Raw genomic sequence first — 25,048 nt, forward strand, 5'->3', positions numbered from 1 at the left:
TAATTATTATTAATATTTAAAAGTGTGATTTAATTACTTTTAAGGATGTAATAATGGAGAAACATTGTTGGCTGTAAATACATTTATTTATTTATTTATTATAATATATGAATCATAAATCATTTTCAGGCTCCAGTGAGTTCCTTTCATCTGTAAAAGTGATGCTAAAATGTCCTGTTTAGGTAAGACGCCAAAGCATGTGACAATTACATTTTATTTTAAAAGTTGTTTTTATAAATTATACAGTTTATTGTTTATGCAAAAATGTAGAATTCTTAAAATGAACATATTACTCATTAATTTTTTTTCCTAAAGAAAGAATCAAAAACAACAATAAAAAAAAGACATGATCATGTGTATTTGTGTTATTTCTTGATTAGAATGGAATCAAATTCAGTTCATCATATTGGCTTGGCTGTGCTAAAAAAAAGAACAGAAGAATAGACACTCACAATCCTGAGCCCTATATATATTTATTTAAAAAAAAAAACAGCAAAACAAATAATGTCTAAAATGCTCAGCTTTTTAAGGGCTACCAATATAATATAATATTATATTATATCTATTTATGGTATAATTTATATTTATATTATATTGTATATAATTTATATCATAGTCTTATTTTTATTTTGTACATACTTATTTTTTTATTTGTCTTTTTATTTTATAAAATTTTCCCTAAACAATCTGCACAGTCTGGAGTTAGTTGTATGTAACAAAGAAAATTCTTGAATCTGAGACATACTGTATGCATGATTAAGAAGATAATAAAATAATAATCTCCATGTCAGATGTTAGCTCAAGCTTTGTTACTGACATACATACAGTCATACAGTATACAGTATATTTAATAACTTGGTGATTGGTCATTCATTCATTGATCACTCATAATGCGTATTTTACTTTAATAAACATGATAGATATACAGTCCTATAGAGCTTGTGTACATTTTTAAGACAGAAAACTTGGTTGCATGATGTAAAAGGAAGTAGTCAGGACTTTCACAAAACAAACTTCATCACACCAGTGTGTGTGGTTTTTTTTGAGGCACCTGACAGTGTGGAGAGAACACCAGTCTTAAAGTAATATCAACTATCGATGCACTTTTATTCTTTGTAATATGTACATGTGGAGTTTTAAACAGTAATTTGATGATAATGGTATTTATTATTATTATTATTATTATTATTATTATTATTATTATTAGCAGTAGTAGTATTTGAAAGGGATTGTGGACCGAAACGTGCGACAGATCACTTTGGGAACATGGCTTTAGAAATTTCAGCACCAGGTAAAGCTGATTTAATCCTGCTAAGTTAAATATATTCAACTGTATAAATATAAGTATGTTCAACTATGTAGATATAAATATATTTTATAGCACATGATTAGTATTTTCACTTCATTTAATAGAATTATTTTACTATTTATTGTCATTTCCTTATGATAACTGTGCTTTGTTAAACGTTTGACAATATGTGGTGCAACTATAGTGGTGAAACGAGTTCGCTTCGCACCTCATAGACGTACAGTCTGGAAGTGGCAGAATGCTGTTGTGTCATTAAGGATTAGCCAATGTTAACACACACAGGAGAAGTTTTACAAGAATGGAAAGTTAGTTTAACAACTGATTTCCTCTGTGTGTGTGTGTGTATATATATATATATATATATCACCCAAAACCTATAGGGGAGGAGCAATGGAAATGTGGAAAGGTTGAGTACACTGTGTAAAGTGTGTAGAAAATGGAAAAGAGGACAAAGAAGAGAAAAGTGTTTAAAGGAGAAGAGTACGAAGAAGAAAAGGAAGGGCTCACGTTACTAAGCATACAACATCATCATCCAGTGATATGGCATGGGTACTGTACACTGTATGTATGAATTGGGTCACTGGTGTTTATTAATGACGTTACTGCTGCGCTTGTGTATACACTGAATATAGGAACAGTGCGTCAATTTATGTATATGTTGTTACATGCAAAAAAAATTTCCTCCTTTAGTGCAATGAATGTTCAGATTCTGATGACTCAGTTTCTGCCAAAGGCAATGTAAGGGTCCTCCACTAGAGGTCACTGTTTTTATTTTGTAGTTTTTGTTGGCCGACTCAGTTTCCCAGCAGGCACCTCGGTCAGGTGAGGCAGTGCACACCTGAACCGAGGTAGCCATCAATAAATCTATAAATAGCTGTTTAGACTGGGAAACTGGGTCGAGCATTTTTGGTACTACTGTACCACTGTCATTTATGTGGGCATTTTGGTTTGGTTTGTTTTGTTTTGTTATCTGTTTAGTTTGTACTTTGATTTTAGTTGTGTTGACTTGGGCTCTCTTATTGGCAATGTCTCTGTGTATGTTTTGTGTGTCTGTGTTTGTGGAGCTGATTCAGTCCTGTCCTCCTGTGTTCTTGTGGTTAGCTAGAGCAGGTAAGTAGTTAGGTGTGTGTGTGTGGCTAGGAGCATGATTAGCTAAATTCTATGTTGAGTTACAGTACAGGTTCAGTACTAGCATGCTTCTAGCCATAGCTCCTCTGTGTCTCTAGCTGTCCTGTGTTTCCTCTCCCCCTAGTGTCCCAGTGTGCCTAGGTTTAGAGTGCTGTCCCTCCTGGCTTTGGAGTAACGACTAGCTTGTGAGTGCCGCCTCGCTTAGTCTTGGAGGGCTGCCTCGCCTAGCCACTGGGTATCCTTTGTCTGTGTTTCTGTGCCCCTATTCCCTAGTGTGTTTAAGCTATTAGGTAAGTGTAGCTTAGTGCATGTTGGGGCTAAAGACATGCTTAGCTAGATGTATGTGTAGCTGACTGCCATGGTTAAGCTTAGCTTAACCATGTTTAGCTAAAAGCCATGCCTAGCTGATTGCCATGTCTTTAGCCCTTGTCCCGTCCCTCTCTTGGTCTCTCGTCTCTAGTCTTTACGTGTCTCCCGTTCTCTCTAGTGTCTCCCGTTCTCTCTAGTGTCTCCCGTTCTCTCTAGTGTCTCCCGTTCTCTCTAGTGTCTCCCGTTCTCTCTAGTGTCTCCCGTTCTCTCTAGTGTCTCCCGTTCTCTCTAGTGTCTCCCGTTCTCTCTAGTGTCCAGTTTCAGCTCCACGCCTCGTTTGTGTCCTGTTATGTGTTTGTCCCCCTGCCTGTGTCTCGCCACAGGACGTGTTTTGTGTCACCCCCTGCCTGTGTCTCGCCACAGGACGTGTTTTGTGTCACCCCCTGCCTGTGTCTCGCCACAGGACGTGTTTTGTGTCACCCCCTGCCTGTGTCTCGCCACAGGACGTGTTTTGTGTCACCCCCTGCCTGTGTCTCGCCACAGGACGTGTTTTGTGTCACCCCCTGCCTGTGTCTCGCCACAGGACGTGTTTTGTGTCACCCCCTGCCTGTGTCTCGCCACAGGACGTGTTTTGTGTCACCCCCTGCCTGTGTCTCGCCACAGGACGTGTTTTGTGTCACCCCCTGCCTGTGTCTCGCCACAGGACGTGTTTTGTGTCACCCCCTGCCTGTGTCTCGCCACAGGACGTGTTTTGTGTCACCCCCTGCCTGTGTCTCGCCACAGGACGTGTTTTGTGTCACCCCCTGCCTGTGTCTCGCCACAGGACGTGTTTTGTGTCACCCCCTGCCTGTGTCTCGCCACAGGACGTGTTTTGTGTCACCCCCTGCCTGTGTCTCGCCACAGGACGTGTTTTGTGTCACCCCCTGCCTGTGTCTCGCCACAGGACGTGTTTTGTGTCACCCCCTGCCTGTGTCTCGCCACAGGACGTGTTTTGTGTCACCCCCTGCCTGTGTCTCGCCACAGGACGTGTTTTGTGTCACCCCCTGCCTGTGTCTCGCCACAGGACGTGTTTTGTGTCACCCCCTGCCTGTGTCTCGCCACAGGACGTGTTTTGTGTCACCCCCTGCCTGTGTCTCGCCACAGGACGTGTTTTGTGTCACCCCCTGCCTGTGTCTCGCCACAGGACGTGTTTTGTGTCACCCCCTGCCTGTGTCTCGCCACAGGACGTGTTTTGTGTCACCCCCTGCCTGTGTCTCGCCACAGGACGTGTTTTGTGTCACCCCCTGCCTGTGTCTCGCCACAGGACGTGTTTTGTGTCACCCCCTGCCTGTGTCTCGCCACAGGACGTGTTTTGTGTCACCCCCTGCCTGTGTCTCGCCACAGGACGTGTTTTGTGTCACCCCCTGCCTGTGTCTCGCCACAGGACGTGTTTTGTGTCACCCCCTGCCTGTGTCTCGCCACAGGACGTGTTTTGTGTCACCCCCTGCCTGTGTCTCGCCACAGGACGTGTTTTGTGTCACCCCCTGCCTGTGTCTCGCCACAGGACGTGTTTTGTGTCACCCCCTGCCTGTGTCTCGCCACAGGACGTGTTTTGTGTCACCCCCTGCCTGTGTCTCGCCACAGGACGTGTTTTGTGTCACCCCCTGCCTGTGTCTCGCCAGAGAGCCCCTGTTAGCACAAAGTTAAGTATTGTTTGAGTTTGTTTGTTCCTTTGTTTGTGTCTTTATTTATACTTTGTGTTTAACACCAATCCTCTGCCTCTATGCCTGCTCCTTCCGCCCACGGCGTTCAACACCTGCCTCAACACCCCAATCATGACAGGCAAATGTTGAATAGTGTTTAGTCTGGTTCTGTAGTCCACATGCCCTGCACGTTTTACTGTTTTCTCTGCTCCATCACACACCCTTTCAATTGAGAGAAGACTGTTATTTAGTCGATGAGTTAAATCTGGTGTACTGAGAGCCTAGAAACACTAAAACGTGCAGGTCAGGTGGTCCTCCTGGATCAGGGTTAAGAACCAAAGTTTTATTTATTTGAAAAATATCAAATTATATATAAAGCATATGGAACCAGACATTTGGGTGACATTGTATGTTCTATATACATTTTGTTTATTAAAATAGTTCTGTGTTCATTTGCTTTGAGAGTTTAAGTCCTTCCTAACAGGTTTGTGTGCTGTTGTTGTTGCAGTAGAATGCAGCCCCAGCGTTCCCCCTGGCTATTACGACACAGTGCCGGGATACGAGGAGACGTTGGCTTATGGAGGTGAAGGTTGTTTAATAAACAAACAAATAGAGAAATTCTCTGAAATCATTTTTTTAAACAATTTTTAGCCTATTATTTAAATGTGTATTTTTTGCTCTGTGAAGCAGAAGCTTCCATTACCAGTTCACCTTTTTAGTCATCATTGGATTAAAGTTAGCATCATTTTTGGGTCTAACAAGAACTCTAAATATGGTTTGTTTCTAAACAATTTTTCTTTCTATTTTTTTTCAATATTTTATTTGGAAATTGTGACTTTATTTGTGTCTTTATTCCAGTGCCATTACTTTAGGTCACTGCTATTGGTAATTGTTACTGGTGTCATAATCACAGTCCTGTTCCAAAATAGCCATACATTTTTTTTTCCAAGATTTTTCTTAAAATAATAAAACCATAAATTTGAGATTCTTTGAAAATTGTGAACACATTGAAACACTTATTGACTGAAATTTTCTGCAATAAATTCTGCAATAATAAAAAAGTGCAATAATCTATAGAGACTCACTAGATGCCCTAAAAATGTTTATTTAGTTATCTTGGAAAAATATTTTATTTTGATTTCTTTTAATTATATATATTTTAATATAAAAAAATAATACAACTAATTAATTCGTGCTTTTTTTAGAATGTCTCTATGCAGCAATAATAAATATTTAATGCTTTATTTTTGTTTATCTTACAGTCAAAATGATAACATTTTGTTTTAAAAAAATCAGTCATACCTGTCTCAGTTCAGCTTTTTACTAAAACATTAAATTAGTCCATTAATTAGCCAGTGAGAATCATTCATAAACATTAAAACCACCACAGTTTGGGTTGTGCCACCGGGGCAGCTCTGACTCTGGGTGTTCGATAGGATTGGGGTCGGGGGAGTTTACAGTATTTGTAGTGTTTCTGGGAGTTTTTTTCTTTTTTTTTAATCAATTCAATTATGTTTGTATGGCGCATTTTAACACTGGACTCAAAGAACCCATCCTCATTTGGGTGATACCACATAATCTAATTTTAAATCCACTACCAGTCAAAAGCTCTGACACAAATGCAAAAAAAAAAAAAAAACCATGCAATAAGGCTAAGAGTGCAATTAGGTTTGCAATCACAAACTGTAACAGAAAACTGTTTTATCAGGTACAGTCCAAAGCCATCAACACACATATTAGTTAGAACCATCCCGAGTTTTCAAATGTTTAAAACTGAGAATTTTTTTCTCTTTCTCTGGTTTTTGCAGGGCTTCTTCCTCCCCCAGTGCCCTTGGCACCCCTGCCTGCCCTGTCCAACCTCCCTGCCCAAACCGACTGGAGGTACGTACTGTAATTCCTCACTAACTCTAATTTAAACATATATACAAGGGACGGTGGTGTAGTGGTTAACCCTGTCGATTCCCGTCTCTGTGTGTATGGAGTTTGCATGTTCTCCCCGTGCTTGGTGGGTTTCCTCTGGGTTACTCTGGTTTCCTCCCACAGTCCAAGGAATGCAGATTAGGCTAATTGGCTTTCCCAAATTGCCTGTAGTGTGTGAATGAGTGTGTATGTGTGTGCCCTGCGATGGATTGGCACCCTGTCCAGGGTGTACCCCGCCTCACGCCCTAAGCCTCCTGTGATAGGCTCCAGGGCCCCGCGACCCTGAATACAGGATAAAGCGGTATAGACGACGATGAGTGAGTGAGTGATATAAGGGATGGTGGGCAAGCGGTTAGCACCTTCAGGGTCCAGTGTTGAATCCCACCTCCCTTTTCCATATTACTAGTATTTGAGTAAGTGTGTGAATGTGTGTCATTGTGTGTCCTGCAATGGATTGGCACCTGGTCCAGGGTGTACAACGCCTCCTGCCCTGAAAACCATTGGGATAGGCTTCAGGCCTCCCATGACCCTGTACAGGACGACACTTAAACATTTTTTTAGGGTCATGTTGAATCAGGATGTTTATTTCACATAATTAATTTATTCTTATTTTAAACTGAAACTGAAATGTATTTTTTTTTTAAAATGTATGTGCAAATTTCAGATACTGTTTTACTTTTTGTGCTCCTGATCATGCCAATCTTACTGTTATGGTTAAAGATGGGACATGATTTTCTCCCTGATTTGGTCTTGTTGTGTTTTTTTGAATGTTTTTTTTTTTCTTCCAGTATAACCACCATTACAAAGGAAACTGCACATCAGGCGTTTATTAGCTACGCATCCGGTAAAAGCTGGTACTGCATGGGGCCGGCTCGAGATGGCATCATCACCAGCTTAGAGCCCTTTAATGTCTACAGAGTAGGAAGAGAAACATCTATATCTATGTCTACTTTACTTTATTTTTTACTTTTCTAAAATGAAGATATTTTATTACATAATTTAATGGAAAATGCAAAATTGTAACCAGTTTAGGTAGTACTAACTGTTTTAAATGTGTAATTTAGGGAAAATATTTTTTTATTCATATTAATGTTAATTCATATTAATGTTTTTCAAGATACTTTATTTATTTAAAAGGTTTATTTAGGTGATGAAAGAAAATGATTGAATTCTCTCGGCTTTAGCTTCATTCCTCTCCCGTTTCTACTCCTCACAGTACCGCTTGGAGACTTTTGCTGAGACAAGATCTACTGAATGGAGCGATGAACCGTATACAGGTAAAGAGCAGCAATTCAAGCTTTGGGTATATGAACAATAGGGCAATCTCCTTTCTCTTGGTGGCATGTGCTATGATTTAAATTTGTACAAAACTAAACTGACAGCTAAAAGCTGGCCTTACTTTTTAGTTAAATTAGCTGAAGATACAAAGTGTTTTTAAACAAAGCATCTTCAAACATGGCTTGTCTGGTGGATGAAGATGTGTTTAAATTGTCACAAAGCAGCTTTTCCAGAATCAAAAGAAAATTATGGAAATGTGTATGAAATGTGAGAAAGTGTATCAATCATAATGATCAGATTGTCCCTGACGAGCAAGCCGACGGCGACAGTGGCAAGGAAAAACTCCCTGAGATGGCAGTAGGAAGAAACCTTGAGAGGAACCGAACTCAACAGGGAACCCATCCTCATCTGGGTGATAACAGATAGCAGGGATGATTGTGCAGGCGTACTGTGTGTTAGGCAGCGAGATGTTCAATATGTCAGATGATGTGTTTAAGTTAGTATGGAGTCCAGTTCGTTATTGGAGGCTCAGGTAGACAGTAGGAAATTCTAGTCCTGACTATGGAGCGACAGCTGTCGAGGGTCCTCAGAGAACAGCTAAATGTAAGAGGTAAAGTAGGACCGTCCCCAATCACCACACGCATCCCAAGCAGAATCCAGAGGGTCGAGGGCGTCTGGATCACTGGGAGCTCAGGAGAGGCATGTGTACCTCAACAGAAAGACAGGGAGAGGGTGAGAGAAGAGAACAGAAGAGAAGTGAAAAAAAAGAAAACGATAGATAGATAATGGGTAGGTATGGTCACAGTGACATACTGTAATATATAAGGTCAATGTATATTTAGTGCAAAATGCAAGCAGCGACTTCGGCAGGACTAACTATGACAGCATAACTAAAAGGGAGAGCCAGAAGGAAACACAGACATGAGGGCTTTCTGAGATGTAAAGCAACCTGTCACTCCATCGTCAACAAATGTGTTTTAGGTCAGCCTGAGGATGCGTTCATCCAGCCTCCTCCAGCACCATGGACGTTCATAGCCCAAGCACCTGCTTTCTTCCAGGATCGAAGGCAGAACATCAGAGTGCCGTATACCTCCTCAGTCAAGGTAGAGAAACCAGGGAACTGAAACTTACTGAACTACTGAAGACAGCCCACTGTCCTCAGTAGTACAGTAAAATATATTTATTCATTTTTATGGTAAATCTGTAGCGAATTTGGTTCATACTGTACCATTAAAGTTCTGTTTGTAAATATTTTGCTTTAGGATTTTATAGAGCAAAATACACATTGTTTTGTGTTGTTTAAACCCATAAAAAGTGTTGTATCATTTTAATATACCTTTTTTTAAAATATATTTTTTCAGTTATGTTTGGTTCGGATGGCAGATGGTGTGATGGTTAGCACTGAGGTCTCGTACCTTGGTCTATGGTCGAGGTTTTGATTCCCATCTCAGGGAAGTTGAGATTCCCTGTGAGTGCATGTTCTCCCCCTAGTGGGTTTCTTTTGGGAACTCCAGTTTCCTCTCACAGTCTAATGGAAAGCGGATAAGGCTGAATAGCATTTCCAAATTGTGAGCTTTCCATAGTGTACGCACTTGTGTGCTCTGCCATGGATAAGCACCCAGACCCGCCTTGTGCCTACAGTGGATAGGACCCCCTATTAAAGAAATAGCACTGTCCCATGTACTGTATATGTATGTCAACACAGGGCCATCAGTACAATGAAATGCTTATTATGAGAAGAGCCAGTCAACCTGTATATGTATATCAGTGAGTGTATCTGTGTGTGTGTGTGTGTGTTATTGCAAGTCTATTAAAAGGATATTAAATAGGGGTACTGTCCCCAACTGATCATTAAAGACCTAGATACCTGTTCCAAACCCATCAGAAAGACCTGCTACACCCAGAATCCTGTCCCAAAATACCCATAATATCCCTAGACTTGTAGCGTGTAGTATTGTATAGTATGGTTTTCAACATACTGTTGTTTTGAATTCCATTCATTACGTTACTGTGCAATATTTCAAAACCAAATGTCTCTCATGGTGGCCACCAGTTGGCCTGATGGCTTTAAATGAACCATTGAATTGTCACTGATGAGTGTCTGTGATTTAAATACGATTATCCATAGACGTGCCACGTCTGTATGGGGAAAGGAAACATCCTCTGCCCGTCCTGTTCAGGCTCTGGGGACGTGAGTCATATTCCTAAACTTAAGTTAGTGTAAGCTATTCCACATTTTTACTCAATCTTACAATGTAAATTATGTATCTGCTGAAAATATGATCCATTTTTAGACAATGTGCACGTCGTGTTATGGAAGTGGGCAGTGCCGAGGAATAAAAATCTGCCTGATGTGTAGCGGCTGTGGAAGGCAAAAGTAAGCTACAGAACGCAACTAATACAGTTATGAGGATGTTTAATTTTTTTCAAAAACTATATACTGAATTTAAAACATGAATAAACATACAACAAAAGTTTTCAGACTATCTGCTGGACATGTGGCGGTTCTGGGTATATCCACGGAACTGAACTCTGCATCCCCTGTTCTGGCAGTGGAAGAAAAATGTACGCTTCATACTGTAACTATGGCACTTATAACAATGTGTCCCAATGCAACCTACTGTATACTGAACTAAATAACATACAGTAACTACACCCAAAGTTTTACAGTGTGTTTGCATGTGTGCAGCTGTGGCAGGTGTTACGGAAAATGCTTCTGTGTGTGTTCAAAGTGTGACGGGAGGGAAAAACTTCTCGTCTTCATCAATCTCAAGATACACTGGTGAGATCTTCAGCATTCAAGAAATTGTTTTTTTCAATAGATTAGACCTGCATTGCTATAGAGAGACTATATGAAACATTCAAAATCTGGTATACAAACAAACACATCACAGTACTTTAAATACAATAGTGTGCAAAAGTCTTGACACCCCCTATTTCTTCTGTTGTTTCTAAAGAGCCAGACTTTCTTGTATTTTTATTGTATATTTAAGGATTAGTTCTCCATCCATCCTAAAGAACTTTTGGTCATTTTCAGTCCAGACACACATTGCCACATATTGATAAATCGTTCAAGCATTAAAAAAAAACTTAAGGCATGAACCAGGTGCAGATGATGACAGATGATCAGGACAGTGATTAATAAACTGCTGATGCTGAATGCTGAGTGGTTGAAACAGACGAGAGGGGAAATGAGGTTGCTGCTGAGGCTGTTACATAAACAATACATTTTAAATTGGTTTAAAATCGCAGTAAAACTGTTCTTGTTTCTCTAATTTAATCTACATCATTTAGTTAAGTTAAGCCATGTACATTACAGCACAGTGAAATCCCTCCTTTGCGTATCCCTTCCAGCTGGGGATCGAACTGCCAATCTTCTGATCAGTAACTCGGGCCTCTGAGCCATCACTGCCCCAAACCATTGCTTTAGAAGCGGTGGGATTCGAACCCACACCCCAGAAGAGCCCGGAACCTTAATCCAGCATCTTAGCCCGCTTGGCTACCTTTATTAAACTTAGTTAAATATGAATCGTATAATGTATTTGTTACTTTAAATTGCTAGAAAGGATTACAACAGTTCTAAAACCATTTACTCTAAAACAGTATGTAGTAAACTTTTTATTATAAAACATGGACTAATATGCTTAAGAGTGATCTGCTCAAACGAATCATTCTCTACCTTCTACAGTGTATAGAAATAATTCATTCTTTGACACTTGTCTTCATCACAAATCTATTCAAGTAAAAGTAAAAAGTATGGTGCAGTAAAACTACTCATAGAGGTACATTTGTTTTTAAAGAACTTACTTAAGTAAATGTAAACTCGTTACTTCCCACCTCTGAATGATCTCAGAATTCAGCTTTTTCTTTGCTCTCCACAGGATTACTTATGAAAATGAGTACGTGACGGAGCAGTCGAGCGGTCTGGATCCAGAGAATCTCAGTAAGGTCTCTGGAACCACGATCTTCACAGACACCCAGTACATGGTAATAAAACTGTTTATACACACACACACACACACACACACACACACACACACACACACACACACAGTTCTAAGCATAGCTCTGGTGCAGATGGCCAAGAGACTGAATTATATTGTGGTGTGTGTGTGTGTGTTTGTGTGTGTGTGTGTGTGCACTTATGTGTTTTAGCTTCCCCCGTTGGTGGGTTTCCCCGATCCTTCAATAAACCAAGAGTCTCAGCGTTTAATACAAGAACATCAGTCCAAGTATTTCCAGACTTCTCGCGTTCTGCAGCAGGTACTGTTACTCTTCAGTACTGATATTAGCAGCACATTCATTTTCCCAGAGCAATTAAAATAAATAAATAAATAAATAATTTGAGTACATTTTTATGCTAGAATTAGAGTAAAGTGTGTGTCTTAGTAGTTACTGATATACGAGCTTCATGAGTACATTGAAACGGCTTTTTTGTTTTTTTAGCATAGTGGTTTTTATCACATTACTGATGTGAGAATGTTTCCCACTGCAGCGTCACACCATCGAGCTGATCCCCGTCACCAAGGTGAACTACACCTGGCATGGGGAGTCCTACACTTACATTGTGTTTGGAAACGAGAACAGCGTGTACACTGACAACTACCCGGCCAAATGCTGCTGCTCTGTGATGTAATCCTATAATTCAGCATGTTCCATATCAAAAGCACCAAATGACACAGAATATTAATCATCTTTACGCTGTTATAGTCTGTTATTGATGTTTGTAGTATGCATGTGTTTATCAAATATACCAAATATAGCAAATAATTATTGCTTTTTAGATATGTAGTTAAAGCAACTGTGGTTAAATATCAAGACTATTTTCTTCTCTACATAAACACTTTTTAATTCATTCACTCATATTCACTCTTCTAGACTTTATGCTTACTGATTAGCGCTTATTTACTCTTTTCAAAGAAGATCTATCCTTTCAATCTTTTATGTTATATTTGAAGCTGCATATTTTTTTCCTAAACATTGAAATATCAAGTCTAGCCTACTGTAGGCTTTAACTAACTGTAAATATACAATATACACACATTATATAAGGTGGTAGCAAAACGTTTCGTAAACAGACAGCAGCACAAGAGATCAGAAAGACCTTCAATGTGCTCAACCCGAAACCATTCAGTAACTTGTGCATGATCGTTATCGGAGAGCAATCCACAACACTGCTGCCGTTGTCAGTGTGTCATATGGAACAGTCCAGTATCCTCACCTGTGAGTTAAACATGCGCCGTAATTTCAACCAAACTGAAGTTTATCCCCAGGCTGATGAACAAGAACTGGGTGGATGACCCATCTTTCATGTTGAGGAATATTGGGTGTATGGGTACAACCCTGAGACAAAGAGCCCATCATGTCTACGACCAAAAAGGGCGAGGCAGGCCCACAGCTCATCCGGGTGCATGCTCAACGTCTTTTTCGACATTCACTGCATTGTTCATCAGGAATTCGTCCCCAGGGGCCAGACTGTCCCGACTGACTTCTGGGAAGGTATTTCACGAGGTTTAGGAGTGTGAATATGGGAATTTTTTACCATTCCTCCAGAAGCGAGAAGTCCTGACTCGCAGTCTCCGCTCTAATTCATCCAAAAGGTAATCCATCTGGTTGAGGTCAGAAAATGGCAGACGAGCTAATAGTTTTGGCAATATTGTATATATGATTATGTATACTCAGCAAAAAAAGAAACATCCCTTTTTCAGTACTGTGTATTTCAACAATAATGTAAAAATCCAAATAACTTTACAGATCTTCATTTTAAAGGGTTTAAACTATGTTTTCCATCATGTTCAATTAACTGTAATTAATTAATTAACATGCACCTGTGGAATGGTCGTTAAGACCTTAACAGATTACAGTAAGTAGGCATTTAAGGTCACAGTTCTAAAAACGCAGGACACTAAAGAGACTTGTCTACCGACTGTGAAAAACACCCAAAGAAAGATGCCCAGGGTCCCTGCTCATCTGCGTGAACGTGCATTAGGCATGCTGCAGGGAGGCATGAGGACTGCTGATGTGGCTAGGGCGATAAATCGTCATGTCCGCACTGTGAGACGCCTAAGACGGCGCTACAGGGAGACAGGAAGGACAGCTGATCATCCTCGCAGTGGAAGACCACGTGTAACAACACCTGCACGGGATCGGTACATCCGAATATCACACCTGCGTGACAGGTACAGGATGGCCACAACGACTGGCCGAGTCACACCAGGAACACACAATCCCTCCATCAGTGCTCAGACTGTCCGCAATAGGCAGTCCATGGGGAGGAGATGCACTGCAGTACTTCACCAGATACTGACTGGTACTTTTGATTTTCAGCCTCCCTTCAAAACTATAAAATAACATATGGGATTAGGTAATTATGTAACAACATCAAAAACAACAGTTAGTTGTTATTAACGCCCTCAGCATTCCTTTACAATGTAGAAAGAAATAAAAATTTGGAGCGATCATGGAGTTGGAAAGTGACCCCAAACTTTTGAACGGTAGTGTATACATGGACGATCACTATGTGATCGATGATATGGACTGAATCATGTGTTGGTGAAGAAAAAGGAAGGTGTATCATTACAAACAAGAGACTCATGTACATTTGTGGGAAAGAATCTAAATGGATGCTAAAATGTCCTATATAGTTAAGATACTAAATCATAAGATGTGATTTCATAACTGATTAAAATAAAGTGGTTTAAAAACCCTATACTTTATGCATCGGTATATCAAACCTGTGACACATATGTACGATTGATAAGATATTAAAATAATAATTTCTATGTCAACTCAAACTTATGTTATTGGCACGCATATACAGTATATCCAAAAACTTGCTGATTGAATACCATCACTTATGTGTATTTTCTTTATGGTATTTAAAGATCACATTTTGCTTTAATATAAATGTAATATACTGTACAGCATTCATACTGTAATTTTTTTTTTAATAACTTGGTTGCATGACGTCAAGGAAGTGGTCAGGACTTTCACACTATAAACCAGTGGGTTCTTTGGGCACCTGACAGTGTGGAGAGGGCACCAGTCTTAAAGATCAACACTCAATACACTTTTGTTCTTTATGTACATGTAAAGTTTTAAACAGTAATGTGATTATGGTATTTATTATTTTTGTTATTATTAGTATTTGAAAGAGATTGTAAAGCGACACTTTAGGATAAATTTTGGGAATATGTCTTCAGCAATTTCAGAACCAGGTAAGGCTGTTTTATTCATCCTAAGATAAATATATTCATCTGTATAAATATATAATTATCTACAGTATGTAAATATAAATATACAGTATGTTACAGGGCATGATCAGAATATTTACCTTAGTTAATGGAAGTTATTAGTATTTATTTCATCTTGATTAGTCTCCTTTGTGGTGCACCTATAGTGGTGAAATGAGCTCGTTTCTGGTAAGTCGCACCAGCTGATGCTAACACACACAGGGGAAGAGTTTTGCACGAATGGAAAGAAATATTAACCTATAATATTTCCTGTGTTTGTGTGTTTGGTTTGTTTGGTTTACCTCTTTTTGATGCCACTATATGTATGTATGCATATTTGCCCCTTCTTAAATTGTATTTTTTTATTTTTTCTTGAAAAAAAATTATATTACACAAAAATAACCCGAGAGACAATGCAGTTTGATAATTTTTGATTTTGATAATATTTTATTTAAAGATTTCAGTTATTGAGGGGAAAAAAGACGTCTAAATCTATCTGGTCCTTTGTGAAAAAGTAATTGCCCATAAACCTGTTGTGCCACAACTGCAATCTAGCATTTGTTTTAACGGCCAATGAGTCTTTTACATCACCCTGGTGGAATTTTGGCCCACTCTTCTTTGCAGAATTGTTTTAATTCAGTCACAGTGGAGAGATTTCAAGCACAAATGGTCTGTTTAAGGATCTCAATTGGATTTAAGTTCGGAGTTGAGTTTGTCTGGGCCACTCCAAAACCTTAATTTTGTTTTGTTTTGCCATTCAGAGGTGGACTTGCTGGTGTGTTTTGGATCATTGTCCTGCTGCATAACTTACTTGAACTTGAGGTCACGAACTGATGGCGTGAACATTTTTCTTTAGGATTTTCCAGTAGAGCAAAGAATTTATGATTCCATCAATTATAGCAAGTAATCTGGCTCCTGAAGCTGCAAAGCCCCAGAGTACCACATTACCACCACCGTTTCTGATTGTTGGCATGATGTTATTTTTATGAAATTTTTATTAAACAAACTAAGATGTAATGTAATGCATAGCTTCGAAAAGTTGAACTTTTGTCTTATCAATCCACAGAATATTTGCCCAAAAGTCTTGGGGATAATCAAGATTTTTTGGGCAAATGTGAGACCGGCCTTTGTGTTCTTGTTGGTCAGCAGTGGCTTTTTCCTTGGAACCTACAGTATGAAGGCCATTTTGATCCAGTATCTTTTTTATTGTTGAATCATTAACACTCGTTCTTTTTATGAGCTCCTGGATGAGTTGTCGTTGTGCTCTATTTTGGAGTAATTTTGGTAGGCCGCCACTCTTGTGAAGGTTCACCACTGTTCCAAATTGTCTCTATTTGTGAATCATGGCTCTCACCGTGGCTTCCTTAAGTCCCAAAGTCTTAGAAATGGCTTTGTAACCCTTTCCAGAACGATACATTTGCCAATTACTTCGTTTCTCATCTGTTTCTTTAGATCGCAGCGTAATGTGAAATCTTTTAGCGTGCTTCACTTTGTCAAACAGGTTCTATTAACGTGAGTTCTTGCAAATTTTTTATCACGTTTGATCATTTGTTTGATGATTTCAATCAATAAAGTTGGATAAATATGCAATCCCCCCCCCCCCCCCCCAAAAAAAAAACACTTTACACATACTTTTTCACAGCACTCTGTGCTTACAAATTTAGTACACAACGGGTCTGGAGTTGATTTCAAATGGTGAATTTTGGAGCCGTTCATTAAAATATGCTGAAAAACAAAACAAATGTATAAAAGAGCGCGCAGAAACATATGAAATGGCCAAATCAACAAAATAAGCCACTGAAGCCACTAAATAATTACATATACTATATTATTATGTGTTTATCATTTATGTGATATCATCTATCCTTGTCAAGAATGCTTTGTGCTGCATTGGTTTTTCTGTGGAACTGGACTGGATGGGCATGGGTGAACTTTGGTGCTCGTTATACTGTCACCAGTGTACTGATGTATTATCGAAAATCAGTGTAATTTTTTTCATAAATAAACAAACAAACCAAAGATGTAGTGTGTTTCATGGAAAATTTGCGGGGTTCTTAATCCATTAATTTTTTTTTGTATAGTACTAATGTTCAAAAGGAAGCTATCCTCATTTAGGTGACACCAAATATTCCAAGCATAAATAAATCCCTTTTACAACTTTGCTATGAGTTGATGAGTGCAATTGCTTAACAAAAATTTTTTTAGTTAACATAAAGTTTAATTTTATTGAGGTTACCTACTGTTCTATTCATAGAGTTTAGGCTACAGTATTGTTTGTTTGAGGATACAGTCCACAGCCATTTTTGTGAATTTAAAATCAAACCATCCTGATTTGTCAAATGTTAAATCTAAAAAAAAAGTGATCAACTGTAGTTTGTTTCTCACTCTGTTTTTTATGGAGTTTTTCTCTCTCTGTTTTTTGCAGGAGAGCTTTCTTATCCCCCTGTGCCCTCGGCACATCTGCCTGCCCTAGACAACAGGAAGTAAGCCCTTCTTTTAGTTTTATATTTTTGTGTAAAAAACATTTTAAAAAATCATCTGATCACAGCGAGTCGTAAAGCAAATACAACCTCAGGTAACAAAAACATGTAATTTTTTTTACCGTGCCTTTATTTATATAACAAAAATGAAGCCCCCCAAAAAACAACATGTGGACAATATTAAGTACCGGTCCCAAGCCCGGATAAAAATGGAAGGGTTGCGTAAAACCGGCGTAAAACCTGTGCCAAGTTGTAGTGCGGACTGGGTATTCCGCTGTGGGGACTCCTTCCCGGGAGCAGCCGAAAGACCAACAACAACAACAACAACAACAATATTAAGTACCTCTTATTGCTTTCAGGATTTAAGAAGGTAAGTTGCAGCCAGGTGTTGCTAATCATTAATCAGCCCTTTGATTAACAGATCATCAGCAGATGTGCAGACCTCTATAAAAGCAGAAGTTTCTGGAGCATTTAGGTGTGTGTTAACACAATGCCAAGAGGGAAAGACATGGAAGGATGGATATAGAGAAGAAATTGTTGCTGCACATTAATCTGGAAAAGGTTATAAAAACCATTAGTTTAACAATCTACAGTGAGAAAGAATATTCAAATGAAAAGCAATCAAGGCAGTTGCCGATCTTCCTAGGAGTGGACGTCCCACCTCACCCCAAGATCAGATTGCGCAATGTTTAAAAAAAAAAAAAAAAAAAAAAAAAACCAAGAGCTACAACTCACACCATAAAGGCCTCACTGAGCATGGTAAATGTTTAATGACTACACAATTGGAAGAAGACTGAACAAGCACGGTTTGTTTGAAAGCATTTTTAGGAAAAACCTCTTCTGTCCAAAAAGAACATGGAAACACGACTGAGGGTTACACAACTGCATTTAAACAAATGTTTCTGGAACAATGTCTTATAGGCAGATGATCCATATTGGCCTTAATGCACAGCACCATGCTTGGCGACAACCACACAGGATTTTATCAGAAACGTGGCTTAGTCAGACCTCAACCCAGTTGAAATGCTGTGAGCAGAGCTGTGCCTGAAAACCACAATGACCAAATGGCCACAATGACTAATGCATCAAAACAATGCAAGAGACTGAAAGTCACCACTTACGTACTATACTGCACCCTTCAGGCCAATGTCATGCGTAGAACTGAACAACAGCAAAAACTATTAAATGAGAGTGAACCATGGGTAGATGAGCCGAGCTCACTATAACAACACAACCATCAATAGTCGAGGAATTCCACTAAGAGGGCAAACACCTTACTGACCAGCAAATAGCTGATCCAACTTGAATGTTGACAAAATCCTGACAGACATAGAAACTTGAACAAAACTCTGAGCAGCAGCAGGTGATGCACATTGTGGACTAGATGTACAGGAACTTCGGTGACAACATAAGAATGGAATTTAGCCAAATGTGTCAATGTAATTTTCATGAGAAGAGAATATGACGTGAAAATGCAGATGTTGCAACTGTTAACTTACAACATCTGGCCGAATGGAGGGTCGTCAATAAATTTTTAGATATCTATTTATGTTCACATGTGATATAAACCAAGAATTTTGCAAATCTTAAATACTATTTTTTTTGTGTCTATTTATGCCACTCTTAAATGTTGTGTGTGTTCTTTGTTTTCAGTATAACCTCCATTACAGCAGAAGATGCACGTGAGGCGCTTATTAGCTACGCATCCAGTAAAAGCTGTTACAGATCTGCACCGGCTCGAGATGGAGTCATCACCAGCTTAGAGCCCTTTAACACCTACAAGGTGTGGAACAAAAGAAATTTGCCAAATTCCCAAATTTCCCAAAATCCCATTTCCCAAATTTAGTTTTTTTCAGTACAGAATTTCATAGAAAATGCAAAAGTCTCAAACTGCAAAGTGTTAACCATGACAGTTCAGGTAGTACTAACTGTTTTAACTAATTATTTTTAAATAATTTATTTAGGGAAAGTACCTCTGCAGTCCTATGTGACTATGGACCATGGAGGCCAATGGTGACCATTGTATTTATTCCTGTATTTACGGCCTCCAGTCATCCTTTTATTTAAATTAATGCTACAGTAATGTTTTTCAAGGTTTTTAATTCATTAATTTAATTGAGAGAACCAAAATAGTTTCTTGCATTTAATGATTATTATTGAATTTCTTTAACCTTTGCTTTATTCCCCTCCTGTTCCTTCCTCATAGTATCGCTTGGAGACTTTTGTTGAGATGAGATCTACTGATTGGAGTCATGAACCATATACAGGTAAAGCATTTCAAGCTTAGGGGCTCCTAACAAGACCCTAACAAGACAAGGTCAAGGTCTTTTTTCTCTGTGGCATGTGCTATGATTTAGATTTGTACAAAATTAAACTGGGAGCTATACATTACCCTTTTAACAACATTTTATTTCCAAGCTGAAGATATTTTTCAAACAAAACATCTTCAAGCATGACTTGCCTGGTGGACTACATAAAAAAAAGTTTAATCAGAGTGATGTTTTTTCTGATTAAATATAAGAAAAACACAGTAAGATGGACTATAATGAACCATGTCATCACTGTGTCATTAATTGTAATTAAATATAATTTTAAATCTCCCAATGGTGTGTGACGTGTTTCAGGTCAGCCTGTGGATGCGTGTATCCAGCGTGCTCCAACATTATGGAATATCAAAGCCCAAGTCCCTGCTTTCTTTAAGGATCAAACGCAGGACATCAGAGTGCCGTATACCTCCTCTGTCAAGGTAGAGAATCCAGAAAACTAAAATCTACTGACTTAAACTCTCAAAACTTTTATGCTGGCTGAACTACCACTGTTCTCAATTTATTTCAGTCCTCCGCTGTCCACAAGAGACCTTCCAGTAGGGGTGTAATGATGCATAATAATAATAATAATAATAATAATAATAATAATAATAAAAAATAAATAAATAAATAAATAAATAAATAAATAAATAAACAAAAATGAATAAATAAAAATTATGTGCATTATGCAGTTTACTTTGAGAGTCAGAATTCTAATAATTATGCATCTGTTTGAAAACTAGAGCTCGTAATCTGCACAACACATTGAGTTAAAATATTGTATCATAAGTACCAGGGAGGATTTTAATAATGTATTTATTCATCTATTTATTTTTCATATTTTCCAGAGTATTCATAAATACTTAAACAAGTCAATTTAGTTCCTACAATATTTTAAACAAAATTTACTCACACATCTCATCCTGTGACCTATACAAGGGGACTCAAGAAAAGTGGGGTACACCCTGGACGGGGTGTCAATTCATAGCAGGGCATGCACCCACACACTCCCTCATTTACTATGAGCTTGTGTGCCCTTTATTGTAAGAACTGAATTGATAGGATTCATGAAAACATTATCATTAATCGAGTCATGATCAGAGTTCCTAATTACACTTACCACCACATTCGACACCTAATGTAGATCAGTTCCAAACCAATCATTAGAGGTATACCTCTATCTTACATTAACCATTACTACTGTACTACCCCAAACCCCTGGTAAGAGACCTAGACTGTTCCAAACTCCTTTATGATGAGCTCCACCACAACCTATTTTTTTAGCCTTGTATTGTAAAGCATTGTTACTGTAGGTTGTCCACATGCTGTTGCGTTTCATGTCATTTATTACACTATGTTACAATGTGGTACAAAAACAAATGTGTCCCATAGTGGTCACTAGTTGGCCTGATGGCTTTACATTAAACACTGAATTTTCACTGATGAATGTCTGTGAATTACTGTCTATATGTTTATCCCTAGACCTGCCATGTCTGTATAGGGGGAGGAAAGAACCAATGCACGCTCTGTACAGGCTCTGGAGAAGTGAGTCATCTACTTACTTCATTATACATTACTCCACACTTACAGTGTACAACTGTATGTATAATACAATGTAAATGATGTGTCTACTGTAAATGTGACCCACTTTTAGCAATTGTGCCGCAAGTGTGGCGGTGCGGGGTTTTCCTTGGGATTGAAAACCTGCATGGCGTGTGCTGGTCGTGGAAGACTTTAGTAAGCTATGTACCAACTTATACAATTATACAGATGTTCCTAATTTAATTATGTACTGAATTTGAAACATAACTCTACATATGACAAAAGTTTTCAGACAATCTGCTTTTCATGTGGTGGTACCGGGTCATGCTACGGACCTAAAATTTGCATGTCCTGTTGTGGCCGTGGAAGAAGAACGTACGCTACGTATTCTAACTAAGTTATACAGATGTTCCCAATACAAGCATATACTGAACAACATAACTACACACAAGACAAGAGTTTTACAGTCTGTGTGTGTATGTGTGTGTGGGGGGGGGGCAGCTGTGACAGGTGCTGTGGACATGGCTCCTGTCAATGTGAAAAGTGTCAAGGGAAGAAAAATCTTCTTTTCTTCAACAAACTTAAGATCACGTGGTGAGATCTCCAGCGTTTAATGACCTTTTTTATAGATTAGACCTATAGGAAGGGAGGCTACATGAAAAAAGCACATCACTGTAAGGTGCATCGCAAAAGTATTCATACTCATTGAACTTTTCCACATTTTGTTACATTACAACCACAAACGAAATTGTATTTTATTGGGATTTTACATGATGGACCAACACAAAGTGAAACATAGTTGTGAAGGTGAGGGAAAATTATAAATGCATTTAAATTATTTAAATAAATATCTGAAAAGTGTGGAGTGTATTTCTATTCAGCAGTCAGATTGAATGGTGAGCGTCCGAGAACAGCAATTTTCAAGTCTTGCCACAGATTTTTAATTGGATTCAGGTCTGGACTTTGATGGGGCCGTTCTAACACATGAATGTGCTTTGATCTAAACCATTCCGTTGTAGCTCTGGGTGTATGTTTAGGGTTGTTGTCCTGCTGGAAGATGCTTCTCCGCCCCAGTCTCAAGTCTTTGGCAGACTCCAACAGGTTTCTTCTATGATTGCCCTGTATTTGGCTCCATCCATTTTCCCATCAACTTGGTCCCTGCTGAAGAAAAGCATCTCCACAAAATGATGCTGCCACCACCATGCACAGTTCCTTAGTTTTCGCTACACATACTGTAGCGTTTTGCATTTAGACTAAATAGTTAGATTTTGGCTTGTTGCAAACTGCAAACAGGAGTTCTTATGGCTTTCCTCCTGCCACTCTTCCATAAAGGCCAGGTTTATGGAGTGCACGACTAATAGTTATCTTGTGGTCAGATTCTCCTACCTGAGCTGTGGATCTCTGCAGCTCCTACAGACTTATCATAGTCTTGGCTACTTCTCTGATTAATGCTTTCGTTTCCCGGCCTGTCGGTTTAGGTGGACGGTCATTCGCAGTTGTGCTGTACTCTTTCCATTTTAAGATAATGGATTTGACAGGCTCCACAAGATGTTAAAATCCTGGGATATATATTTTTTAAATAACCTAACCCTGCTTTAAACTTTCCCACAACTTTATCCCTGACCTGTCTCGTGTGTTCCTTGGGCTTCATGATGCTGTTTGTTCACTAATGTTCTCTAACAAACCACTGAGGGATTCACAGAACAGCTGTATTAATACAGTTTAAATGACACACTTTTTATAATTTAGGAGAATTCTGAGGGCAGTGTATTCAGGGGGCTGCCACACTTTTTTTTTTATGATTTTTATTAAAAAAAAATTATTGAAAACCATTTATCATTTTCCTTTTACTTCCTATTATGTGCCACTTTGTGTTGGTCTATCATATAAAATCCCAATAAAATACATTTACACTTACAGTTTTTAGTTTTTAATTATGATACTGGCAGGTCTTAAACATCTCCTTATTTTTCATTTTTGTGACTAAAGTGTGAGATCTGGTGACGTTTCACTCTCCTCAGGACCACTGATAGAAAGGAATGCTTGGTGAAGCAGATGAGCGGTCTGAATTCAGAGATTCTCTGGAAGGTCTCTGGAAGGACGATCTTCTCAGACTCCCAGTCCAAGGTATTTAAACAGGTTTCACACCCACACACAAAGACATGTATAGTTTTAGTGCAGCTGGCAAAGAGACTGTATTATATTGTGTTTTGTGTTTTTGTGTATGCATGCATATGTGTTTTTCAGCTTTCGCCATTGGTGGGTTTCCCTGATCCTACAATAAACCAAGAGTCTGATCGTTTAATACGAGAACATCAATTTAAGTATTTCCAGACATCTCGCATTCTTCAGCAGGTACTACTACTCTTTAGTACTGATGTTTGCAGCACATTAATGTCACCAGAGAATCAAGTTAAAACAATTTCATTAAAGATTTCATGCTAGAATTAGAGTGAAGTGCGTGTTTTAGTAGTTATTCACATTAGAGCATCATAAGTTCATTGAAACTAAATTTAACCTGCATGGTGCTATTTATCACGTTACTGACCTGAAAATGTTTGCCACTGCAGCGTCACACCATCGAGCTGATCCCCGTCACCAAGGTGAACTACACCTGGAAAGAGAAGCCCTACAATTACATTGTGTTTGGGAACGAGAACTATGTGTACACTGACAACTACCCGGCCACATGCTGCTGCTCTGTGATGTAATCCCATAATTCAGCATGTCCCATATCAAGCAATTTCCCTCTGGGATTAATAAAGTTATTTGAATCTTAAATCTTGAATCTTGAAAAAATATTGATTGTCTTTATGCTGATACAGTCAATTATTGATGTTTATAGTATACATGTGATTAGCGAATCAAATAATTATGGCTTTTCAAATATGTAGATATTAAACTAAATATATAGAATATACAAATGTACATTATACATTACAAGTTCTAATTACTGTACTGAAATACCTAACTGGGGTTTATAAAGTTCGACATTCTATTTAGTAGTGTTTAATATGTGATTTGGGACTTACTGTAGTGACTTTAACTAAACACTGTAGCTTACTTTTTTTTTTAGATGAGCAGCTCTGTAATGTTATTTGCCAATGATGGGAATTTCAAATACTACAGTATAAGTGAGTCAGATGATTTTGCTCAGTTCCCCAATAGGAGGCGACTCTTTCAGCTTTACAAATTAACATTATTTCCAGATTTTCCAGGATTTAATGTTCTAATTTATACGTAAGCATTTTGTCATTGTGTTTTCGGTCATTTTCTACAGTATTTGTGTTTTTTGATTTTTTATTTCCTTTAAACGCTTCTACCTCTCTTTGAGTTCTTCCTTTTTTATTATCTGACAATACATCCTATCGCTCTCTGCCGGAAAGTTATAAAATTTCCTGCTCTTTTTTTCTTTGAATATCAATAGAACTTAAAAATGGCTGATGTTCTTTGAAAAGGTGTATCTGATTCCTCTATTTGTGTTTACTCACGACGTTGGCTTACGCCTTACTGTATATTCCTCTCTGTTCTGTGAATAAACCTTGTAACATTCTGACAGTGTGTGATTGCGTCCCCCTCTCTCTCCATATCAGCAAGCATGTTGACAGATCTCGCAGTTCATTTATCTTTTTTTTTTTTTTTACTTCTTACAGTTTAATGGCAAGGACATTTGTGGTAGGTACCTCGCATGCCATGCTGAAGGCCTGGCTTTGATTCCCACCCAATGCCCAAACCCCGGCCCCTGGACGCAGTGCCAAGCCTGGATAAAAATGAGAGGTTTGTGTCAATAAGGGCGTCCAACGTAAAGCCTGTGCCAAGATGTTGTGTGGATTGGATGGTCCACTGTGGTGACCCCTCGATG

General features: G+C 38.7%; 2 protein-coding genes across 3 annotated transcripts; both read left to right on the forward strand.

Moving 5' to 3' along the window:
* The first annotated feature begins 1,055 nt into the window (after nt 1-1,055).
* Nucleotides 1,056-13,121, forward strand: LOC128530421 (protein SSUH2 homolog). 2 transcript variants are annotated; one of them, XM_053504367.1, is made up of 14 exons: nt 1,056-1,082; nt 1,208-1,291; nt 4,940-5,011; nt 6,237-6,309; nt 7,137-7,266; nt 7,565-7,625; nt 8,608-8,729; nt 9,755-9,817; nt 9,921-10,003; nt 10,102-10,191; nt 10,316-10,408; nt 11,508-11,613; nt 11,782-11,889; nt 12,122-13,121. In XM_053504367.1, the coding sequence occupies exons 2-14, from the start codon at nt 1,267-1,269 to the stop codon at nt 12,260-12,262; spliced, it is 1,167 nt and encodes a 388-aa protein (XP_053360342.1). In that variant the 5' UTR covers nt 1,056-1,082; nt 1,208-1,266; the 3' UTR covers nt 12,263-13,121. The 2 variants fall into 2 exon arrangements, with proteins under 2 accessions (XP_053360342.1, XP_053360341.1); XM_053504366.1 differs by having other exon boundaries at nt 1,062-1,082; nt 4,937-5,011.
* Nucleotides 13,038-23,897, forward strand: LOC128530059 (protein SSUH2 homolog). Its single transcript, XM_053503768.1, has 11 exons — nt 13,038-13,125; nt 17,284-17,341; nt 18,992-19,121; nt 19,545-19,605; nt 19,963-20,084; nt 21,127-21,189; nt 21,299-21,381; nt 21,688-21,780; nt 23,208-23,313; nt 23,434-23,541; nt 23,757-23,897. The coding sequence occupies exons 1-11, from the start codon at nt 13,038-13,040 to the stop codon at nt 23,895-23,897; spliced, it is 1,053 nt and encodes a 350-aa protein (XP_053359743.1).
* Nucleotides 23,898-25,048: the final 1,151 nt, after the last annotated feature.

Source organism: Clarias gariepinus, chromosome 9 (genome assembly GCF_024256425.1).
Source record: "Clarias gariepinus isolate MV-2021 ecotype Netherlands chromosome 9, CGAR_prim_01v2, whole genome shotgun sequence".
Classification (NCBI taxonomy): domain Eukaryota; kingdom Metazoa; phylum Chordata; class Actinopteri; order Siluriformes; family Clariidae; genus Clarias; species Clarias gariepinus.

Excerpts from the sequence above, each read along its gene's own strand:
- LOC128530421 (XM_053504366.1), top strand. The coding sequence starts at position 1,267 with ATGGCTTTAGAAATTTCAGCACCAG. Across the intron at positions 5,012-6,236 it reads GGAGACGTTGGCTTATGGAG|GGCTTCTTCCTCCCCCAGTG; the intron begins GTGAAGGTTGTT and ends TGGTTTTTGCAG. Across the intron at positions 11,614-11,781 it reads TCACAGACACCCAGTACATG|CTTCCCCCGTTGGTGGGTTT; the intron begins GTAATAAAACTG and ends TATGTGTTTTAG.
- LOC128530059 (XM_053503768.1), top strand. The coding sequence starts at position 13,038 with ATGCTCAACGTCTTTTTCGACATTCACTGCATTGTTCATCAGGAATTC. Across the intron at positions 19,122-19,544 it reads AGCCCTTTAACACCTACAAG|TATCGCTTGGAGACTTTTGT; the intron begins GTGTGGAACAAA and ends CCTTCCTCATAG. Across the intron at positions 21,190-21,298 it reads TCTGTACAGGCTCTGGAGAA|CAATTGTGCCGCAAGTGTGG; the intron begins GTGAGTCATCTA and ends ACCCACTTTTAG.